The following is a 19,651-nucleotide window of genomic DNA, read 5'->3' as shown; positions in this document are numbered from 1 at the left end:
ATATTAACTTTTAAATTAAAAATTACAATATCTTGTAATAACTTTAGAATTAAAATAATAATCGTTATAATACATCTTAATACTTCCTTTTTTTTTTTTTTTTTTTTTTTTTTGATTAATAAATATTATATTTAAAATCAAAATTAAGCTAAAAATACTTCGAATTATAATAATAATAATAATTAGAATATCTTAATATTTTAAGATATATTATTGTGAATTATTGGATTGATATTCTCAAAATTTAGCAATAAGCATTAAAATTGATCGAATTCAAAAAAAAAAAAAAAAAATAAAAAAGAAAAAAAGGATTATTAATTTTTCGAGTAAAACTGAATACAAACAAGTTGTAATGTACTCTCAATTCGGTTTGTAATCACGTTTCTCTTATTTCATCGTAATGCAATTACGATAGATACGAAGCAAAATGTAGTCAACTTCTAAATGCAATTATCAACGATTATTAGTTATTATTATCACAGCTCTTGGGTATATATTTTCAATATGACGAATTCGTGGATACATTAGTCTCTCTCTCTTTTTTTTTGGTTCCTTCTTTTCCGTTTTATCGTTAAGAAAAAAAAAAAAAAAGAAAAAATAAGAAAAAGAAAGAACACATACATACATACAAAGAAAATAAATATACCGGTGGCCTCGTTTATCAATTATCTTTAACCTTTTAACAGTGATATATATTTTTCTCTTCTCGCTTAAAAAAAAAATTCACTTCACACACAAGCACTTCCAGAAATCTCACGAATTTTTTAATCGAAACGAAGTAGAAAAATATCTTTTATCTATACAATGAGGGTAGATAATTCTAATCGCAAGAAAACTTTTTTTTAACCCTTCAAAAAAAAAAAAAGAAAAAAAGAAAAAAAAAGGAAAAAGAAAAAAGAAGAATTGTTATGATAAACCATTTATCCATAAATGCATTGGCATTACAACCAAGAATGGCCCTTAGCCCTCTTCTTCAGACGTTTGTGTCGGCGATATCTTTATTTAATCACTTTGGCTTTTCTTCTTGAAGTTTCCGTAAAAAGTAGATTTTTATGAGTTTGAGTTGCCAGCCCCAACATACTTGAAACCCCTATTAGGCGCTTTTTACGACAAAAACAGAGGATACTGTGGATATATTCTATCCTCTACCCACAGGAGAACTATGATGATAAACCAATTGATATAACCAAATCAAAATCTTAAAAAAAAATGAAAAGGGAAAAAAAATAAAATCCACTCTGTGATAAACCAGCCGATAAAGAGAAAATCCAAACTTTTCGCAAATTAATACTAATAAAGAGAATGAGTTAAAAGTTCCTAAGTGATTTAAAAGATTAATTACACTCTTTCTTCATATACGTTTCAGATTAATTTTTATTTTATTGTAGACTATAAAACGAAAAACATAATTAAAAGCCTGAAGAGGGTGGCGAAAAAGTATAATCGATTTTTAAAATCACTTAAAGGACGTTTTGATTCACTCCTGTATTAATACAAAACTAATGCAGAATCCTTTTTCAATAAAACGTAAAAGAAATAAAAAAAAGAAAAAATATGGGAACAGTCAAAGAGTATGTCGGTAATATCAACATCGTACAGCTATCGTTCTTTTTCTCTTTTTTTTTTCCCTCACCCTCTCTCAACTTCTCTTTCTCTCTCTCTCTCTCTCTCTCTTTTTTTTTGTTTCAAAGTACCTTTGACACGAAGAGTCCATTTGAAAAATTCCAAAAACTAATCGTCAAAGAATCCCTCTTTCTCTCTCTCTTTTTTTTTTTCGGATATAGCCGCTGGTGCATAAGACTCGTTCGGACACAGAACTTCGAGCTTCTGGTATTTCTTTGACCTCGTATCCAGTGCTCGTTTTGATCGTAGAGCTAACATTCTCGTTTCTTCCCTCTTGTCGGCACCATTTTTTTGTCCCTCTCCCCCTTTAAAATGATCATACCGAATATACGTACGTATGTATGTATGTATATGCATGCATATATACATATATATATATATATATATATATATATATATATATATATGTATACACACGTATGGATATAAACGTGAAAGCACGCAATATAGTCTTGTTTTTGGGTTACGAATAAACGTTCTAACATATTCTCGATTTTCCTTTTCCCTATTTCTATTTCTATTTCTATTTCTGTTTCTCTTTCTATTTGTCTAATCGATTTTTCGCAAAAATTAATAGATCGTATGGATTACACTATGAAATGGATCCTTGTCTCATACTTTGACGTATATTATTTCGAAGAAAAAAAAAATAATAATAAAGAACAATGTAAATATCTTATTAAATGAAATTTTTTTTCCTTTATTAAAATTCAAAAACAATTATCTATATAATTAATAATGTTGTTAAGCAGTCATTTTTTAACAATTGGTATAATGAAACGAAAAACATCCTAAATTCACGTTTCCTCGTCAACAATGTATTTTAATCGACAGCTGATCGATATTCAACATCCATACTATTCGAATGCACAGTTAGAGCCTAATCTCGATGTCTCCCTCGTTAGCGAGTCCTTATTCGTGAATTTAGAAAGTATTGTAAGTGTGTGGGAGAGAGAGAGAGAGAACGAACTCGTTACTACTATTCCGATGAGAACGAAAGCAATTCGCAGCAATCAACGCTGCTATTTATTCGTTATGTAATATTTAGATCGAGAGAGATAGTCGGTGATTAAGAATAATAAGTATGACGAAAATAAGAGATAGGGAGTTTGAGATAAAGAGAAAGAGAGAGAGAGAGAGAGAGAGAAATAAAGAAACTCCAATTAAAAGTGAAATATGTATGTAAATGACGATTTCGAAGAAAAATATTATTCATTCTTGACCATTTATTGATGAATATTATGTATGCATATAGAAAAGTTGTTTAAAGTTTTTCTCGATGATAGTATGTATATATAGAAAATGAGTATATGTATGTATGTATGTATGTATGTGTATGGTTATATACAATAACGAGTTGGAATATCGAATTCTTTTTTGTTCTTATTTTTCTCCATCGTCGTAGTCATGAATAATTGATGTGCGAATGAATAACAAAGTAGTACTTTCGTTGCCATGATCCGGAAGACCGCAACTGTGGCCCGCGATAGTGGTAGTGGTGATGGTTGCGGTTGTTACTTCACGAATTTATCGATAAGAATACCTCGAAAGAGGTTACAAACGATACTTTTCTCCGATATCGTTTTCTTAGAAATTTAAATCATATATTATATACAACGTATTTAAAAGAGACAGAGAGAGAGAGAGAGAGAGAGAGAGAGAAAGAAAGACAGATAACATATTCAATATACAAATATACAGCGTACACATATGTATTATATATGACTAAACTATACGACATATTTTGTGTTACGATTTTTATTTATATATAGATAAAAAAAAAAAAAAAAAAAAAAAAGAAAAAAGAAAAAGAAAAAAACATTGCTTTCGTCAGTCGACGTGAATTAAACAAGGATGAAGGATAACGCAATAGAAGTTTTAAACGAAACATAATAAAAATAAAGAAATGCAAGAGAGTAATGCAATAGTGTATGAGAAAAAGAGAGAGAAAAAGAGAGAAAGAAAAAAAGAATAGATAGATAGTCGAATAAAGGGTATAATACAAAAGTGCTCTCTCGACGACGGCAAGGCAAATAATGCATCGTCCGATATATGTACATAGACTCGACAGAGAGACTTTGTTGATGAGGTGAAGAAGGGGTGGAGGCAGAACGGAGGCAGTCGTCATATCCAAGTAGGGGACGTTGCTCCTATATTCAGATATACGTATACCATTTTGTGTCCGCCTCTCTCTCTCTCTCCCTCTCTCTCTCTCTCTCGTAAATATACTCAAAGCGGAGACTTCGACGTCCGCCGATAAGTTTATCCGCATTGGAGAAGGGAGAGTAATATATTTAGTTTGTTCGATGCATTGAAGATCCGTTCGATATATATATATATGCGTGTATATACATAAGTACATGTACATACTTATTTATGCATATATGTACGTATAAACGAACGGAAGAAAGAGAATCAGAGTAATTTGAAATTTCATCGTAGCAGAGAGAGAGAGAGAGAGAGAGAGAGAGAGAGAGAGAGAGAGAGAGAGAGAGAGAGAGAGAGAGAGAGAGAGAGAAAGAGAGAGAGAGAAAGAGAGAGAGAGAGAGAGAGATAGGGAGAGGGGGGAGGGGAGGAGGGAGAAGAGAGAAGAAAAACAAAGAGATTTGGAAAAAACATTGATAAGCCAGAAATTCGATCTGTATGTAGTTTTCGTTTTTTTCTTTTCCCTTTTTTTTTTCTCTAATATTTCAATCCGTAAATCCATTCGTATCTCATTCTTCCCCTATTCCATATTGGTATGATACAACAAATGTCTTCTTCTCTCGGATATATTTCATTTCGTTAACAGATCGATAGATCGATGTAGTTTTTCGATTTTCCTTAATATTAAGAAATTCTTTTGAAATAAACAAGAAAGGAAAAAAGCTTGAATTCATTCTTATTCTGCTTTCTTTTTCTTTTTATTTATTTTTTCTTTTTTTATTTTTTTTCTTTCTTTCTTTCTTTCTTTCTACGATCATATCGATAAGCTCACGCTCTTTGGATTATATGCATACGTCAAAGATGATTTCTGATTCGTTTTTAGTCAAAATTTGATACAAAAACAAACGTTTGTTCGTTGTTTGAAGTTCGTTTGTTTGTATTCTTTTGCGATAATATTCTTGCTAATAATTTCAATCAAATCTATTGAAAAAAGATAAAGAGAGAAAAAGTGAGAGAGAGAGAAAGGGAGAGAAAGAAATTATTAGATTGTCCGGAAAGTTCGTACCGATTTTGTCATTACGTTACACTACCACAAATCGGCACGAACTTTCTGGACAACCCAATATAATGACATTTGACAGAGACGACCAAAGCAACTTTGCAAATTCGATCAACGAGTTTGTCTATAATTTATCTATATATGCATGTGAAATGTCCTTTCCGTCGATCATGTCATTTCTCTTCTCTGACATGAAAGGCGTCTCCGACTATTCTCTCAAGTTTGAAAGTTTCGATTTCTCTCTCTCTCTCTCACTCTCTCTTTCTCTCTCTGTCTCTCTCTCACTCTCTCACTCTCTCTTTCTCTCTCTCTCTCTCTCTCTTTCTCTCTTTCTCTCTCTCTTTCTCTCTCTCTCTTTCTCTCTCTCTCTCTCGATTTTAAGTTAACATATAATAAAAATGAAAACTTTCGAGTGATATCACGAAGCTTACGTAAAATATTTTTTTATCTCGTGATATAGCGTAATCATATTTACATATTTCATAAGCTATTGGTTGTTTTTATTTACTTTTAATCAAAGTATTTAATTCTAAGTAACATTGAAAAAAAAAGAAGAAAAAAAAAAAGAAAAAAAAAGATAGAGAAATAGTACTAATAACATTATTTCTTATTATTAGTTAGAATATATTAGTGGTATTAGCAAGGTGACATTTCTTTTTATTCACTGTTATAATAATAATAATGATAATAATAATAATAATAATAATAATAATAATAATAATAATAAAAATAATAATAATAATAATAATATTATATAGTTATATATATTTATATATATTTTTCTTCTAAAAAATAAATATATAGCAGGATTATTATATAGCAATATTTATTTTATTTATACATACATATTTTTATTGTTGTTCTCTTCTGTGATTTTGACCAAACAAAAAAAAAAAGAAATAAAAAAGATATATTATAGTTGAAAGAAATTTGTACATTCGAGGATTTATTCGGCGATTCTGCATCGTCCTATTTCGTCGAACCGGCGTAGCGCACAAGCATATTTATTTACTCTATATATATATATATATATATATATATATATATATATATATAGAGTAATATATATATACATATAGAGTAATATATATATAGAGTAATATATATATATACATATATCTCGACAAGAGAGCGATAACATTTGCGCGAGCAAACAAATCAATTCGGTCAACTTCGAAACGGAATCGAATATAGGCTGAAACGTCGTTCTTCATTGGCTAGGATGTTGCGTGTCAATTCTCGATAAATCGAATATCGAATTTGAAGAGTCAATTCTAACGAATCGACGAATACTACTCGATCGTCAATAGTATGCTATTTTTTGCTTACTTAGAATTCTATGAAATACATATGTTTCCTGTCGAGTATACGTTTTGAATGAATAAGTAAATAAATAAATACATAAATAGAATTCTTGCGAGCAATTTGCTTCCGAATGTTCATTTGTGTATTAACATTAATATCAAATATAATTTTAATTTAAAATGCATCAACTCAAATTATACTAATAATTAAAATAAATTATAATTTGATAATAATTTTAATTACAGTAATTTGTATCAAGATTATATAAAAAAAAAAAGAAAAGGTTCATAATATATATATAATATATATATATATATATATATATATATATATATATATAATAATATATATATATATAAAAAAATTTCGGTTTACTTGATTCATGATTATTGGATCACCATATATATCGCATTCCATTGAAACCGTAAAAATTTTAGTGAATTTTTTTTTCCTATTTTTTTTTTCTCCGTCTAAAAATGATACTTCGTTTACGCAAATCGAATTTTCGCAGGTATAAACATTATCTTTTCGTTTTATTATTCTTCGAACCTTTGTAAACTAATCCCGTAACACACACACACACACACACACACACACACACACACATCACACATCACACATACAGACACACGCGCGCGCGCGGGGGACGAATACACACACATATATGCACACAAGATCGTTGCGGTCCAGGAGAGAATCTTTTAAAAATAGACTTCCGACTGTACTCACTAGAGAGCTTCTCTAATTAAACAGAATTTTCCTTCGTAGCACGTCCGTCTATGAATCCCATGTTCCCTGTTAAATATTTATCTATGTACGTGAGCCTACTACGATCGTTCTATCTTTCTTTTGATAAAATCTCGAACCGAATGAACATTTTCTTTTTTTTTCCCTTAGAATTTCTAATGTCCTTCTATTCGAATAAAAATATTCTCGACAACACGATACCAGTTGACTTATACATATGAATAGATTTTTATTCCTTCCCATAACATATTTGACAATGAACATCTTTCTGTAGAATATTTTTACGCGCACGTGAGCCTACGATCTTTCGACATTTCTTTCGATAAGATTTTAGATAAGAAAAAGAAAAGATATAAAGAAAAGAAAAAGAAAAAGAAAAGAAAAGAAATGAAAAGAAAAGAAAAGAGAAGAAAAGAAAAGTTTCTAAGAATTTCTAACAAATTTTTGTTTCTCTTCGAGAATAAAATGTGAAAGGTGAATCTTAGAATTTTATAATGTCTTTCTCTTCGAGTAAGAAATATTCCAAACTCAAACACGAAACTTAATAAAATTATACATATGGATTTTTCTAAAAAGATTCCTACTATCATCGATCTAACGATCTAAAACTGGAATTTAAAAGGAAAAAAGATTATCTCGTTTTGGAAATTTTCTAATACTTGTTTCTACACACACACACACACATACAATCTCTGTTTCTACATAGTCGAAAATACAATATTCATGTGACCCGAAAATAAAAGGGACTGTTACATTTTCATAGGAATGAAAATTATTGATGTCTCAGCCGGTTATGCTTCATTTGTAATACAAAGAGAAGAAAGACAAAGATATAAAATATATATATATATATATATATATATATATATATATCATTTTGTTTTGATAAAGGAATAGAGAGGAATAGAAAAAGAAACAGAAAAAAGATTCGATCTTTATCGAAGAAATAAATAAATGAATGCATAAATAAATAAAGATGACGTATATCTATGTGAAAGAAAAGATCTCATATTTTCTTTTTTTTTTTTTTTTTTTTTTTTTGAAGTCACAAAAATTTGATCTTTACCGAATAAATAAATAAATAAATAAAAGATGACGTACATATACATAGCAAAAAAAAAATATATATTTTTCTTCAAAGAAAGATCTTCTTCAAAGGTTTTTTCTTTGAAACTCTCCTAGATAAACAAAAGTCTGTTAAGGACGAGCTTGAGTTACAGAAAAAAGAAAGAAAAAAAGAAAAAGAAGAAGGAAAAAAAAACAAAACGTAGAAAAGATCGAAACACGTGCATGGCAGACAAACGATCATGCCAACACGTGAGACTAACTTTTTGGTTGGTGTTCCTTTACATGAAAAGATCAACGTTATCCTAAATCTTTATGATCCTTCGAAAAGATTATTATTTCAGAAGATAGCATGTATTTCAGCCACATTATAATCTCTTTCTATTTTATCTCTTTTTCTCTCTCAAAAAAAAAAAAGAAAGAAAGAAAAGAAAAGAATTCTTGAACCTTGAAACATAATTTATAAAACTTATCATCCTATTTTTCTAATAAATGTTAAATTGTTTTTATCATTATCGTATTTTAAATTATCGTATTCTCTCTCTCTCTCTTTCTCTCTTTCTCTCTTCTATCTTTATACATATAGAGATCTTAAAAAAAAAAAAAAAAAAAGTTACGAAGCATGAAAAAGCATAGCTCATAAAAATCGTCGTAAATATATGATGAAATAAAACTTCCTAGATGATCCTTAAAAATCAATTACATTCTTTTTCCAGAGATTTTAGGCCAATTTATTTTTGTTTTCTTTTCAGATTGTAAAATTACGCGCAAGCTCAACTGAAAGCTTACAAACATTCTCGAAAGAGAGAGTATTTTTAATTAATTTTTAAAATCAGTTAGGAACTTTTGGCTAACTAAATCCCTGTTCCTTCTTCACCTATGTACCTTTAACTCGTTAATTTGTTTTTAAATCAAATATTGTTGGTTTTTTATTACCCTGTAAATAAAAAAATACTACTAAAATACTACTACTACTACTACTACTATTACTACTACTACTATTACTACTACTATTACTACTACTATTACTACTACTATCGCCATCACTTTTTTTCTCTCTCGTTTTAAAAGAAATTTTGAAACTATTATCAAAAGTTACAATGTAATGGAACCTCGGTGATATACCATGTCCTCTTATCTCTCTTGCACTCTCTCCCTCTCTCTCCCTCTCTCTCTCTCTCTCTCTCTCTCTCTCTCTCTCTCTCTCTCTCTCTCTCTCTCTTTCTCTGCTGATAAAAGAGAAAAAGCTCGCTAATCGGTCCGAGTTAATCGCTCCAACTGTAACGGAAATGCGAGAACGATTACGACGAGCTCTGCTACGAATCGAGAACAACGAGGTCGAACGAACATACTCTCTCTTTCTCACTGTCATACATATATACGTACAGTACATAGAGTACATACGTCAGACTCCCAACATAGAAACGTATAATTGTTTCATTCATTGTACTGAGTTATCTTGATCTCTCTCTCTCTCTTTCTTTCTATTGAAAGAAGAAACTAATTGTTGGTTTTAATTGTTTCATTTCACGCTCTCTCACGTTCTCTTTCTCTTTCTCTCTCTCTCTCTCTCTCTCTCTCTATCTATCTCTCTATCCTCTATCTTTTTTCTTTTTCTCTTCCCAATGAACGAAATGAATCTTAACGAGACGCGAATCGTTTGCCAAAAAGTAACGATGAAAATTTTAATAACCGTTGGCGCGTTAACGAACGCCAGCTGCACTTCTACGAATCCTTTACGAGCCTTAGCGAAGGAGTTTTGCAGTGATTGCATTCTTAAGAAGAGGAAGAGAATGCAAAAGAGAGAAAGGGAGATGGTTGAAGAATGCGAACGTTGTAAAGAAGAAGAAGAAGAAGAAGAAGAAGAAGAGAAGAAGAAGAATGAGAAGGGTGTGGAAGGTTGTTAAATGAAAAGGAAGAAGAAAGAAACAACGAATGGAATGAAGAGCGAGAAAGAGAAAGAGAAAGAGAGGAGAGAAAGAGAAATAAGAAGAATGGGCCACGAATATTAACTCGAAACAAACGACGATAACGAGACGAAAGTAGCGAAAGTAAAGTACTTTGAAGACTTTTAAAGTATGGAAAAGGGTACTGCCTTGAAAATGGTCGGAGTCCTTTTTCTCTCTATTTTGTTCCTTTCCTTTTCTTTTCCTTTTCTTTTTCTTTTTTCTTTTTTTTTTTTTTATTTTTTATATTTTCGAGTAAAATACGCGAATCTCTCGCGATATTAGATCTCAACGTGCTTTTATTTCTGGTATTTTCGTGAATGTAGATAAAAGATAAAGAATGAATGAATAAAGAAAAACAAAGAGAATAAGAGCGAGAGAGAGAGAGAGAGAGAGAGAGAGAGAGACAAAAGAAAAATTAAATGAAACAAAAAAGGAAGAAAGAAACGGGGTCAGAAACTTCGAATTTACAAAGTAATTTTTATACGATTTTTTTTTTTAACCTTCCCCTCTTTCGTGACTCGTTACTGGACCCCAATTTCGAAGTTCTTATCAGTAACTAAAATGAATGGGGTTACCTTAATAAAAACAAATGAAAAAACCAGGGGCTTTTTTTTTCTTTCGTCGTTTGTTGCACGAGCAGAGCACAGCACGTAGCGTAGCGTTCTCATTTTCTAGCAAGTCCGGTTGGCTAAAAATGTGGGTTAAAGTGCAAAAGGCTAGGGACTAATTTATTCTTGTGAAACGTTACCGGAGAACGTGATAGTACCCTTTTTTTTATGTCCATTGGTTTACCTATATATATATATATGTGTGTATGTATGTACATATATATATATATATATATATATAGAAATATTAGTAATATATAAAAAACCATGGAAGATATATATATATATATATATATATATATATATAAACGTGACGTGTTTCGGTAAAAAAGAGTTAAGCTGTGAAAAATATCGATTTTGTCTTTTTCATGTTTTCTCTCTCTCTCTCTCTCTCTTTTTTTTTTCTTTTTATAGAAAAGAATATGCTCTTATCAATGGGACCAACGCCAATCTTCTAGAATAATAATTCACTTCAAGATTCACTGTTAAAATAGTGTATTGATAATAAAATTCCACTGTGGAGTCCATAACTTTAAACCCGTCTATATCTCGTACGTCAGTTTCTTTTTAACAGAGCTTTTCGCATATGTATAGATAGAGAGTATTAGGTATTAGCAATATGTACGTGTGTATGTGTGTGTATGAATAAAACGAAATGACGAATTAATCGATGGAAGTTTCAGTTTATCGGGGCAAACGAGAGCGATTTCGCAGAAAAATCAGGTCAAAGTTATCGATGCACCGTTTTTTTTTTTTCTTTTTTCGAATGAACATACAAAGAATAGAGGATGGAAGAGATACAAAAGTGCAAAGATACTACGAGTAGTATCGATGTTACTGAACGTTTGATTGAACATCTTTACCAATGAACATTACGAATGTATGGTAATAAAATTATTTGAATAGCTAATGACTACATTTTATCGTGGACATTTTTATCGATTAAATCAATTAAAAAAGAAAAAAACATTCGGATTAATTAAATGAAATTATAATTAATAAATTATTTACAATATTGTGTTATCAATTAGAATGGTCAGAAAGAAATGATTAAATTAAATTAAAATGAAATTCCAATTGATAATTTTGCCAGGATAAATCTTCTCGATTAGACTGAAAAAATAAGATCCTTTTATTACAAGTATTCTATATGTAAAGTAGTACGGAATCACTATTGTTAGCCTGATCTGTTAACCCTGTTAGCCAAATACAAGAACATCGACCTATGACATAGTTCGTCTAGCGTATATAATGTATGTACTCTAAACAAAAAACAAGAACAAAAAATAAATAAATAAATAAATAAATAAACAAAACAAAATATTTCAATTTATCGAAATGATCATCGAGAAAAAAAAGAATGGATTTCGTCTCCTATGCTTTTTTTTTTTTTTTTTTTACCTAAAATTAAAATACAGGTTGATCCAAAAATTCTTTAAATAATTTATAAAAATCAATTATGCCTTTTTTTTCGTTGATAACTTTGAACTGATATTTTTTATTCGGATCAGTAATAAAATGAGCTTGTAATCTTACAATTTGAAAGGGGGGGGGGGGGAAAGGAGGCTAAACTTAAAGAAAAGTCCTGAAAGAGAGTAGTTGGGTAATTTTAAAAATTAGTTAGGAACTTTTGGCCCATCCTGTACGAATAAAGAACACTCGTAGAGACACGTCGTCGTCGTCGAGACTCGTATTAGTACGATTCTCGCAATCGGTTGCAATCTTCTCGAATAAAAATCTTCTCGATGACGCGGCACGGCGTGACTAAATAAGTTTAAGAGGCAGACGAACGTTTCCTCTTGTAGTAAAACGACACACCACTTTTGGCATCATTTTCTCGCCCTCGCACTTCCCTATTAATTAGTACATACATTATGTACATTCGTCCGACATATATATATATATATATATATATATATATATATATATATATATACGTCGGATGAATGTATATATATATATTATATATATTATATATATTATGTATATTAGGGGGACCAGAAAGTAATGTCGTTTCTGCGCATGTCGATATTTGATTGTGATTAAAAATAAAAATTTGTTAAAAATTTATTCGTTTGAATTTAATTTAAGAAAGCGACATTACTTTCCGGTCCCCCTAATATAAATCAACATTTATTTTGTTAATGCATTCAAGGTTTTTGAAATGATTTGAAATGGTTGTAATTTAGATTTAGTACTAATATAAATTTAAAGGAATGATAATTAATTGAGAAATACATTAGAAAGATTTTTTTAGATTTTTAAGATACTTTCTTTAACTTTTTTTTTTTTTTTTTTTTTTTTTTTTTTTTAATACGAAATATTATTTTTCTCTCTCTCTCTCTCTCTCTCTCTCTTTTTCTCTAATAAAAAGTAAGCTATCTTATTTTCCGTGAAATTTCTTTTCCGAGAATCTTTTCAAATATTCTCGTGTTTCATATCTATAAATCTATTTAATGAGACATTGAAAGATAATTCAATGTAAATGATATACGGTATTTTTCAAGGAAAAACTTCTAATATCATAGAAAACGTTAGAAATTTGATTGCTACATACGTAGTTCTATAGATAACTTTAATCATTCATTCTCATCAGTTTCAAAAGACAAAAATTCACATAATTATAATATGGTTTTACTTGTTTAAAAAAAGAGAAAAGAGTGAAAAATAAAAAGACTTTATGGTCGAATTTTGTCGACGTAGAGAAAAAGAAAAAGAATGAGAGAGATTGTGAGATGGTCTCAAGCGTACGTAATAATTAAAGTCCGTATTAATTAAAGGCAAGATTTAACAAGGCTCTTCCACTTTTATATACATTTAGTTACACTTTTTCTCTTTTGTTTCATGAACGAACGAATTGGTCGACAGAATGAAGTTGTGTTGGAGTTTAGCGTCGGTCTTCATCGTCACGTCGATGGTCGTCAGCACCGTCAGACCAGAATCTGTGTTTTGGGAGGAAAACGACAAGGAGATCCTTGTACGAACTGTACGTGGCACCAAGGAACGAGGTATGAAGCATTAACCTTAATTAATCATTTTGAAGAGAGAAAAAGGAAAAGAGAGAGCGAGAGAGAGAGAGAGAGAGAGAGAGAGAGAGAGAGAAAGAGAGATGTTGTTCCCTTGAGATTTTCCTTGAAATATTCAATCCAGTCTTTTCATTTTCCCTACAATATCTCGACAAGTGTATTCTCTCGAAAAAGATACATAGATCCTTTTGAATTAATAATAATCTAAAGAATTGTCTTGATCCCTTAACGAGACCAGATTACAATAATCGTGGGCCAATTAACGATTTCTATTTAATCTTTTCGTGTATAATCGTCGGTCATTAGATAATTAGAATAATTTAATCCTTATCAAACTCATTTTTAGGAACGCTAAAATTGCAATTATTTTTTTCTTTATTTTTCTATATTTTGTATTTTAGATAATACGTATAAATATGTTTTATTAATAAATCTTATAATACATATATCAAAATGTTCTTTGAAGCATTAAAAATTTTAATACTTAATTAACAACATTTCCTTTTTAATTATAATATTCTTGGAGTTAATAAGAATTAAATATTCGTAAGTATACCTACTATATGTGTCGTCATTGCGTGTTGATAAATTCGTAATTGTATTAATAATACTATTCATTAGCCACGAGATGATAATTAAACCCTTATCTACCAATTACATTTCTCTTTCTTATATATCTAACTTTTTATAAGAAATTTTTACATTATTATAATAACCAATTGTATTATAAAGATGATCTACGCATATTAAAATTTTTTCAAAATTTTTTTTCTAATTAATAATATCCTTGGATTGATAAGAATTAAATATTTAAGTATACCTTAATATATAAAGAGAACTTACACTTAAGAGCTTATAAAAGATTATCATAAATAAATAAATATATATATATATATATATATATATATATATATATAATGGAAAGAGATGATTAATACAGACATTATGAATAATAACAAATAAAATCAAATACTATGAAAAAATTGATTATAGAAAACTATTTAAAAAAATGCAACTGAGATATTGAAATTTATGATACTGTCCGATTTTGTTTGTCATTATTCATAACGTCTGTATTAATTACTTAGCACATATAACACATATAATATATAATATATAAAAATATATAAAATATATATATATATATGTATATAACAAATTCGTAGTCACGATAACATTATAATTCAATCTCTATGGCAATTTATCACAGACATGTTTTTTCATTTCCAAATAATCCAAGTACGAAAGGAAAGATCGTTTACGCTTCAAACGCACACAGATATATACGAAGGAATCGGTATTATGTACGTAGGTATCAAACGAAAGAGAAAGAAAAAAAGATAGAGAGAGAGAGAGAGAAGAAACCGACGTAGAGAATAAATGTAAGCTCTTAAGCGTACGCTCTCTTTATACTACCTATACCTACGTATACATATATACTACGTTAGACTCTCGAGAAAGAGACTTTGCTTGAAAGCTCTCTTTGTACATCATCGTTCTTTTTCCTAACCCCCTTTCTCTCTTTCTCTCTCTCTCTCTCTCTCTCTCTCTCTCTCTCTCTCTTTCTCTCTCTTTCTTTTTTTTCACTTTTCTCCATCATCTTCCTACCCGTCTTCTTTTTTCTCAAGGAACGAGAAAGGAAAATATAGTTGCTGGAATATCATTCAACTGAGAAAAAGAAGAAAGAAATCGTGATATCTAAAATATTCTTCCTCTTCTTCCTCTCTCTCTCTCTCTCTCTCTCTCTCTCTCTCTCTCTCTCTCTGTCTCTCTCTCTCTCTCGTTTCTATCTCATTTCTTTCTTACTACAAGAGCTTTTTCCATGACCGCAAAAGCTCTCTGTGCTTAATCGATCGAGGTACACCGTGTTGTGCCGCATCGAGCCTTCGGGTATATAAACATATCAATGGCTCCCTTCTCTCTCTCTCACTCTCTCTTTCTTTTTCTCTCTCTTTCTCTCTCATGTTTTTTTACGCCAGAAAGCTCGATCCATCGGAAATCGAAGTGTCTTTCGAGATAACGGAAAAGAGAAGGTTTATGTTCGTGTTGATGCCGATGGTCTGATTAATACCAAGCGAAAGATAGATTTTATTAAAACAATCGTTTATAAATATGAGAAAATTAATTGGCTCTGACAAAATTTTTTTCTTACTGGATCATAATGAAAAATACGCGAGATTTGTTTTATAATAAAATTGTCATTACAGATAATCCAAATCGTAATTTTGTTTGCTGTTTATATATATATATATATATATATATATATATATATATATATATATACATATAAGAAAGAGAAAGAAAGAAAAAAAAATATGTTACTCTTCTATTAATAATATAGTATGGATAAAACCATCCCAGAAATTAGTTTCAATTAGGAAAATTCTAATTCGATCAGAGAAAGTCAAGTTTCATGTCTTCCATGATAGGAGCCTTTCAAGGGTTGTGTTTAATTAAGAAGAAAGTAAAGTTTCAAACACGATTAAAAAGTTAAATTTCGTATCAACGTAATCGAGAGGTGACCACCAAAATGTATGGTCAATTTACAACTAATTTCAATTAACATTCGTATAAAATTAGTGTTATCTGAGTCGTTCTTTTTTCTTACTTTTTTGATATCTAATATTCAAACAAAATTTGCATATGATCAAATTTTTAAATACAAGATATCAAAGAAAATATTCCCATAAGAATGGGATGTTTCTAATACGATTAAAAAGTCATGTTTAGTATCGATGCGATCGAAAATGGACGGTTAATTTACAACGAATTTCAATTACCATCGTAATAACGTCGCGACAGTTTCCGTTTATGGTTCGAACGTGCAACGGTGTGAGAGTGCAATTATCGGTAACGCACGAGAACGATGAAGGCACGTTCGTTCGCAATTAAGGCCGCCGCCATCGCCAACGACGCCGTCGCCACCGACGACGACGACGACGACGACGACGACGACGACGACGACGACGACGACGACGCTATCGTCGTTGTTACATATATATTACGCTCTTCCAAGTTTCTCTATCCACTTGATCCGGCCGCGCTCTCCAATTATCTCTATTGACGTTTTGCATCTCTGATGCAGCATCCGGCAGCAGCGCCGCTTCGTGCAGATACGTCAAGGGTCAATGGTCGGAGTGCGATTCAAAAACCAACACTCGTTCCCGAACTCTTAGTCTTAAAAAGGGAGACAAATCTTGCGAACAGACTAAGACTATTCAGAAGAAATGCAAGAAAGGTAAAAGCGCATAATCTCGATTATACATATGTATCTATATCTATGTGTGTATGTGTATATATATATATATATATATATATATATATATATATATATGAGATTGAATCAACAGTTCCAAAATTTCTTCTTTCTTTCTTAAATTAATTACACTCTTTATTCTAACTTTTTAAGCTAATTTTCTTTTCAGATTGTTAACGCTAGAGCTTTTGAAACTTTATAATATATATACACACACACACATTGACATATATATACATTGATCAACGATACAAAAGTTGTATGATTCTTGTTTTTTCTTATTTTTTTTTTCGAAAATCAATATATGTTAATGGTAATCCCTCGTTAATAATCTCTCCTAAAGAATAACGATAACAGAGTTTATGGTCCTATGATTATATGCGTGGCGGGGAGAGCAGCGTGTCGGTACGAAAAGGGCACATGGAGCGGATGCGTGAATCAACTATCGACGAGAGTGGATAATTTGAAGGCGAACAGTGATCCCACTTGCGAGAAGACGCGTTTGATTACGAAGAGGTGCAAACCGGAGACCAATACCAAGAAATCTACCAAAGGAGGTATATATGTATTTATGTTTTCTAATTAAAGAAAAAAAAAAATAAATAAATAAATAAATAAAGAGAGAGAAAAAAACGTTTTCTAAATATAAATATAAATGAATAAATTAAATAATATTTTTGTGTGTATACGAAAATGAAAAAGAATCGAGAAAAAAATAATTAATAGGTATATATTAATAATGATATTACTCAAAAAAAGTTTCGTGTCTCTCTCTCTCTCTCTCTCTCTCTTATAATAATAAATAAATTAAGTAGTAATAGATTTGTGTATGTTTGTGCATATGTGCATGCAAAATGGAAAGACACGAAAAAAAAAGAAAAAAATAAATAAATAAATTATTAAACGCTCTACTTTTTGCATATCTTTCATAAATATAAATAAATAAATTGAGTAACATTTTCGTATATCTAGAATAAAGGGAAAAAGAAAGAAAAAGCAGAGAAAGAGAGAGAAAAAAAAAGAGAGATTTTATCAAGACAAATAACATAAATATTCGGCGTTCGTTCGACTCAATAAAGAAGTGGAGGATAGCAACACCCACATCGATAACGAGAAGGGACCCTTCTCCCTCTGTCCTCTCTTCATCGAGTGTACTCGATGGCGGCATTGAAAGAGTTAAAGATAGCTTCTTGAAATGTCTCTAAGGGGTCATGGACAAAACGAATGGCAAACGTGATGCGCAAAAATGCTCTTCTCTTAAGCATAATTTCTCTCTCTCTCTCTTTCTCTTCCTTACTTAAAAAAAATTAAATATACATATATAATCAAACTTTTATTATTAATCGGAATTTCAATGACTACTATTATCACGTATGTGTCCAATCAAATGTCTTTTCAACTCTACAAATTTATTAATATATTAAATATATATATATATATTTATATAATATATTATATTTATATTTAATATAAAGTGATATATAATATTGGATTGACCAAAAATTTCTAAGTGATTTTAAAAATTGATTATTCTTTTTCGAGACTTTTTAGGCTACTTTTTAATTTAGTAAAAAAAGGACTTTTTAATTTAGTAAAAAAGTTTCTTTTAAATTTAGTAAAATTGCATAGGATAACTTGTCTAAAAAATGTCTTGAAAAAGAATAATTAACTTTTAATATCACTTAGGAACTATTGACTCATCTTATATATCTCATATCATTATGTGATCATTAGAGATTTATATATATATATCTATTATAGATCATTATATTATTATATTATAGATTTAATATTTTCTAATCTTTTTACAGGCGAACGATCGAACAAGAAGTCGGGCAAGCAGTAAGATAATTTTCTCGTTCAAACGTACCGTGTCCCTTTGTAAAACACATGGCGATCAGTAAAAATCCGACGACGGGCAACGAAAACAAAAAAAAAAAAAAAATAAAATGCATCCTTATGTTTCCTCTTCGACATATATATATAAATATGTTTTATTAACGAATTGTCGTTATTAATAAATCGCGAGTATACTTACTACGATCGAGACATTGTCGTCGATCGGTTGAAATAATAATAATAATAATAATAAATAAATAAATAAATAAATGAATGAATGAATGAATAAACGTTTCTGTGTACGCGTACAATTTTGTTGCGTAAGCAAAAAAAAAAAGAAAATCAAACAAAACAACATAGAAATGAATCTTCCTCGATTGTCTAATAAACAAATCTAATGATCGACATTAAAAAAAAAAAATCGATAAACGCACCTGATACCTTAAACGCGTACGTAAGAAGCGAAAAAAAAGAACAAAGAAATCAAAACAAAATAAAAAATCAAAAAATAAACTCTCACGATATCACATTAAAGAGAATTATTATTATTATCTTATACTAATCGTGTCGATCGTATAGGATACTACTGCTTCTCTATACATACAATTATGATCAACTCTTCCATTTTCGTGGCCAAATCTTCTTACTCCGCGAGATACATTTTATATATATATATATTTTTTTTCCTTTTTTCTTAAAACTTCTTTAATTTTTTTCAACAAATAATTATATAATATAATACATATATTATATAATATATATATTAATATAATATATATATATTAATTAATTATTAATTTTATTTTTTCTTAAGAGGGAATTTCTCAAAAACGTTATTTGATAAGAGAAAGAGATAGAGAGATAGAGGTATCACCGTTAAGTATCCCTCAATAAAATCTTAAAATCTACTTGACTATTCGAGTTTTTAATCTTTCGAATATATTCGGAGATATATATATACGCACACATACAGAATGGACTGAAAATCTCTAAGTGGCCCAAAAGTTCGTAGGTAATCTTAAAAATCA

The 19,651-nt window shown here is 29.8% G+C and overlaps 1 protein-coding gene across 1 annotated transcript in view; it reads left to right on the top strand.

Annotated features, from left to right (window-relative positions):
• The window catches only part of LOC118442245 (uncharacterized), a 25,270-nt gene extending 6,481 nt beyond the window's left edge, over nt 1-18,789 (top strand). Inside the window, exons 2-5 of the mRNA XM_035867614.2 lie at nt 13,371-13,510; nt 16,614-16,766; nt 17,183-17,341; nt 18,596-18,789. Coding sequence (XP_035723507.1) covers nt 13,372-13,510; nt 16,614-16,766; nt 17,183-17,341; nt 18,596-18,630 — 486 coding nt within the window. The 5' untranslated portion in view covers nt 13,371 and the 3' untranslated portion in view covers nt 18,631-18,789. The remainder of the gene's footprint in view (nt 1-13,370; nt 13,511-16,613; nt 16,767-17,182; nt 17,342-18,595) is intronic.
• Nucleotides 18,790-19,651: the final 862 nt, after the last annotated feature.

Source organism: Vespa mandarinia, chromosome 16 (genome assembly GCF_050613455.1).
Source record: "Vespa mandarinia isolate Hongniang chromosome 16, ASM5061345v1, whole genome shotgun sequence".
In the NCBI taxonomy this organism is placed as follows: Eukaryota; Metazoa; Arthropoda; class Insecta; order Hymenoptera; family Vespidae; genus Vespa; species Vespa mandarinia.
Note: the sequence above shows the minus strand (reverse complement) of the source record. Positions and strands in the feature narration are given on the sequence as shown.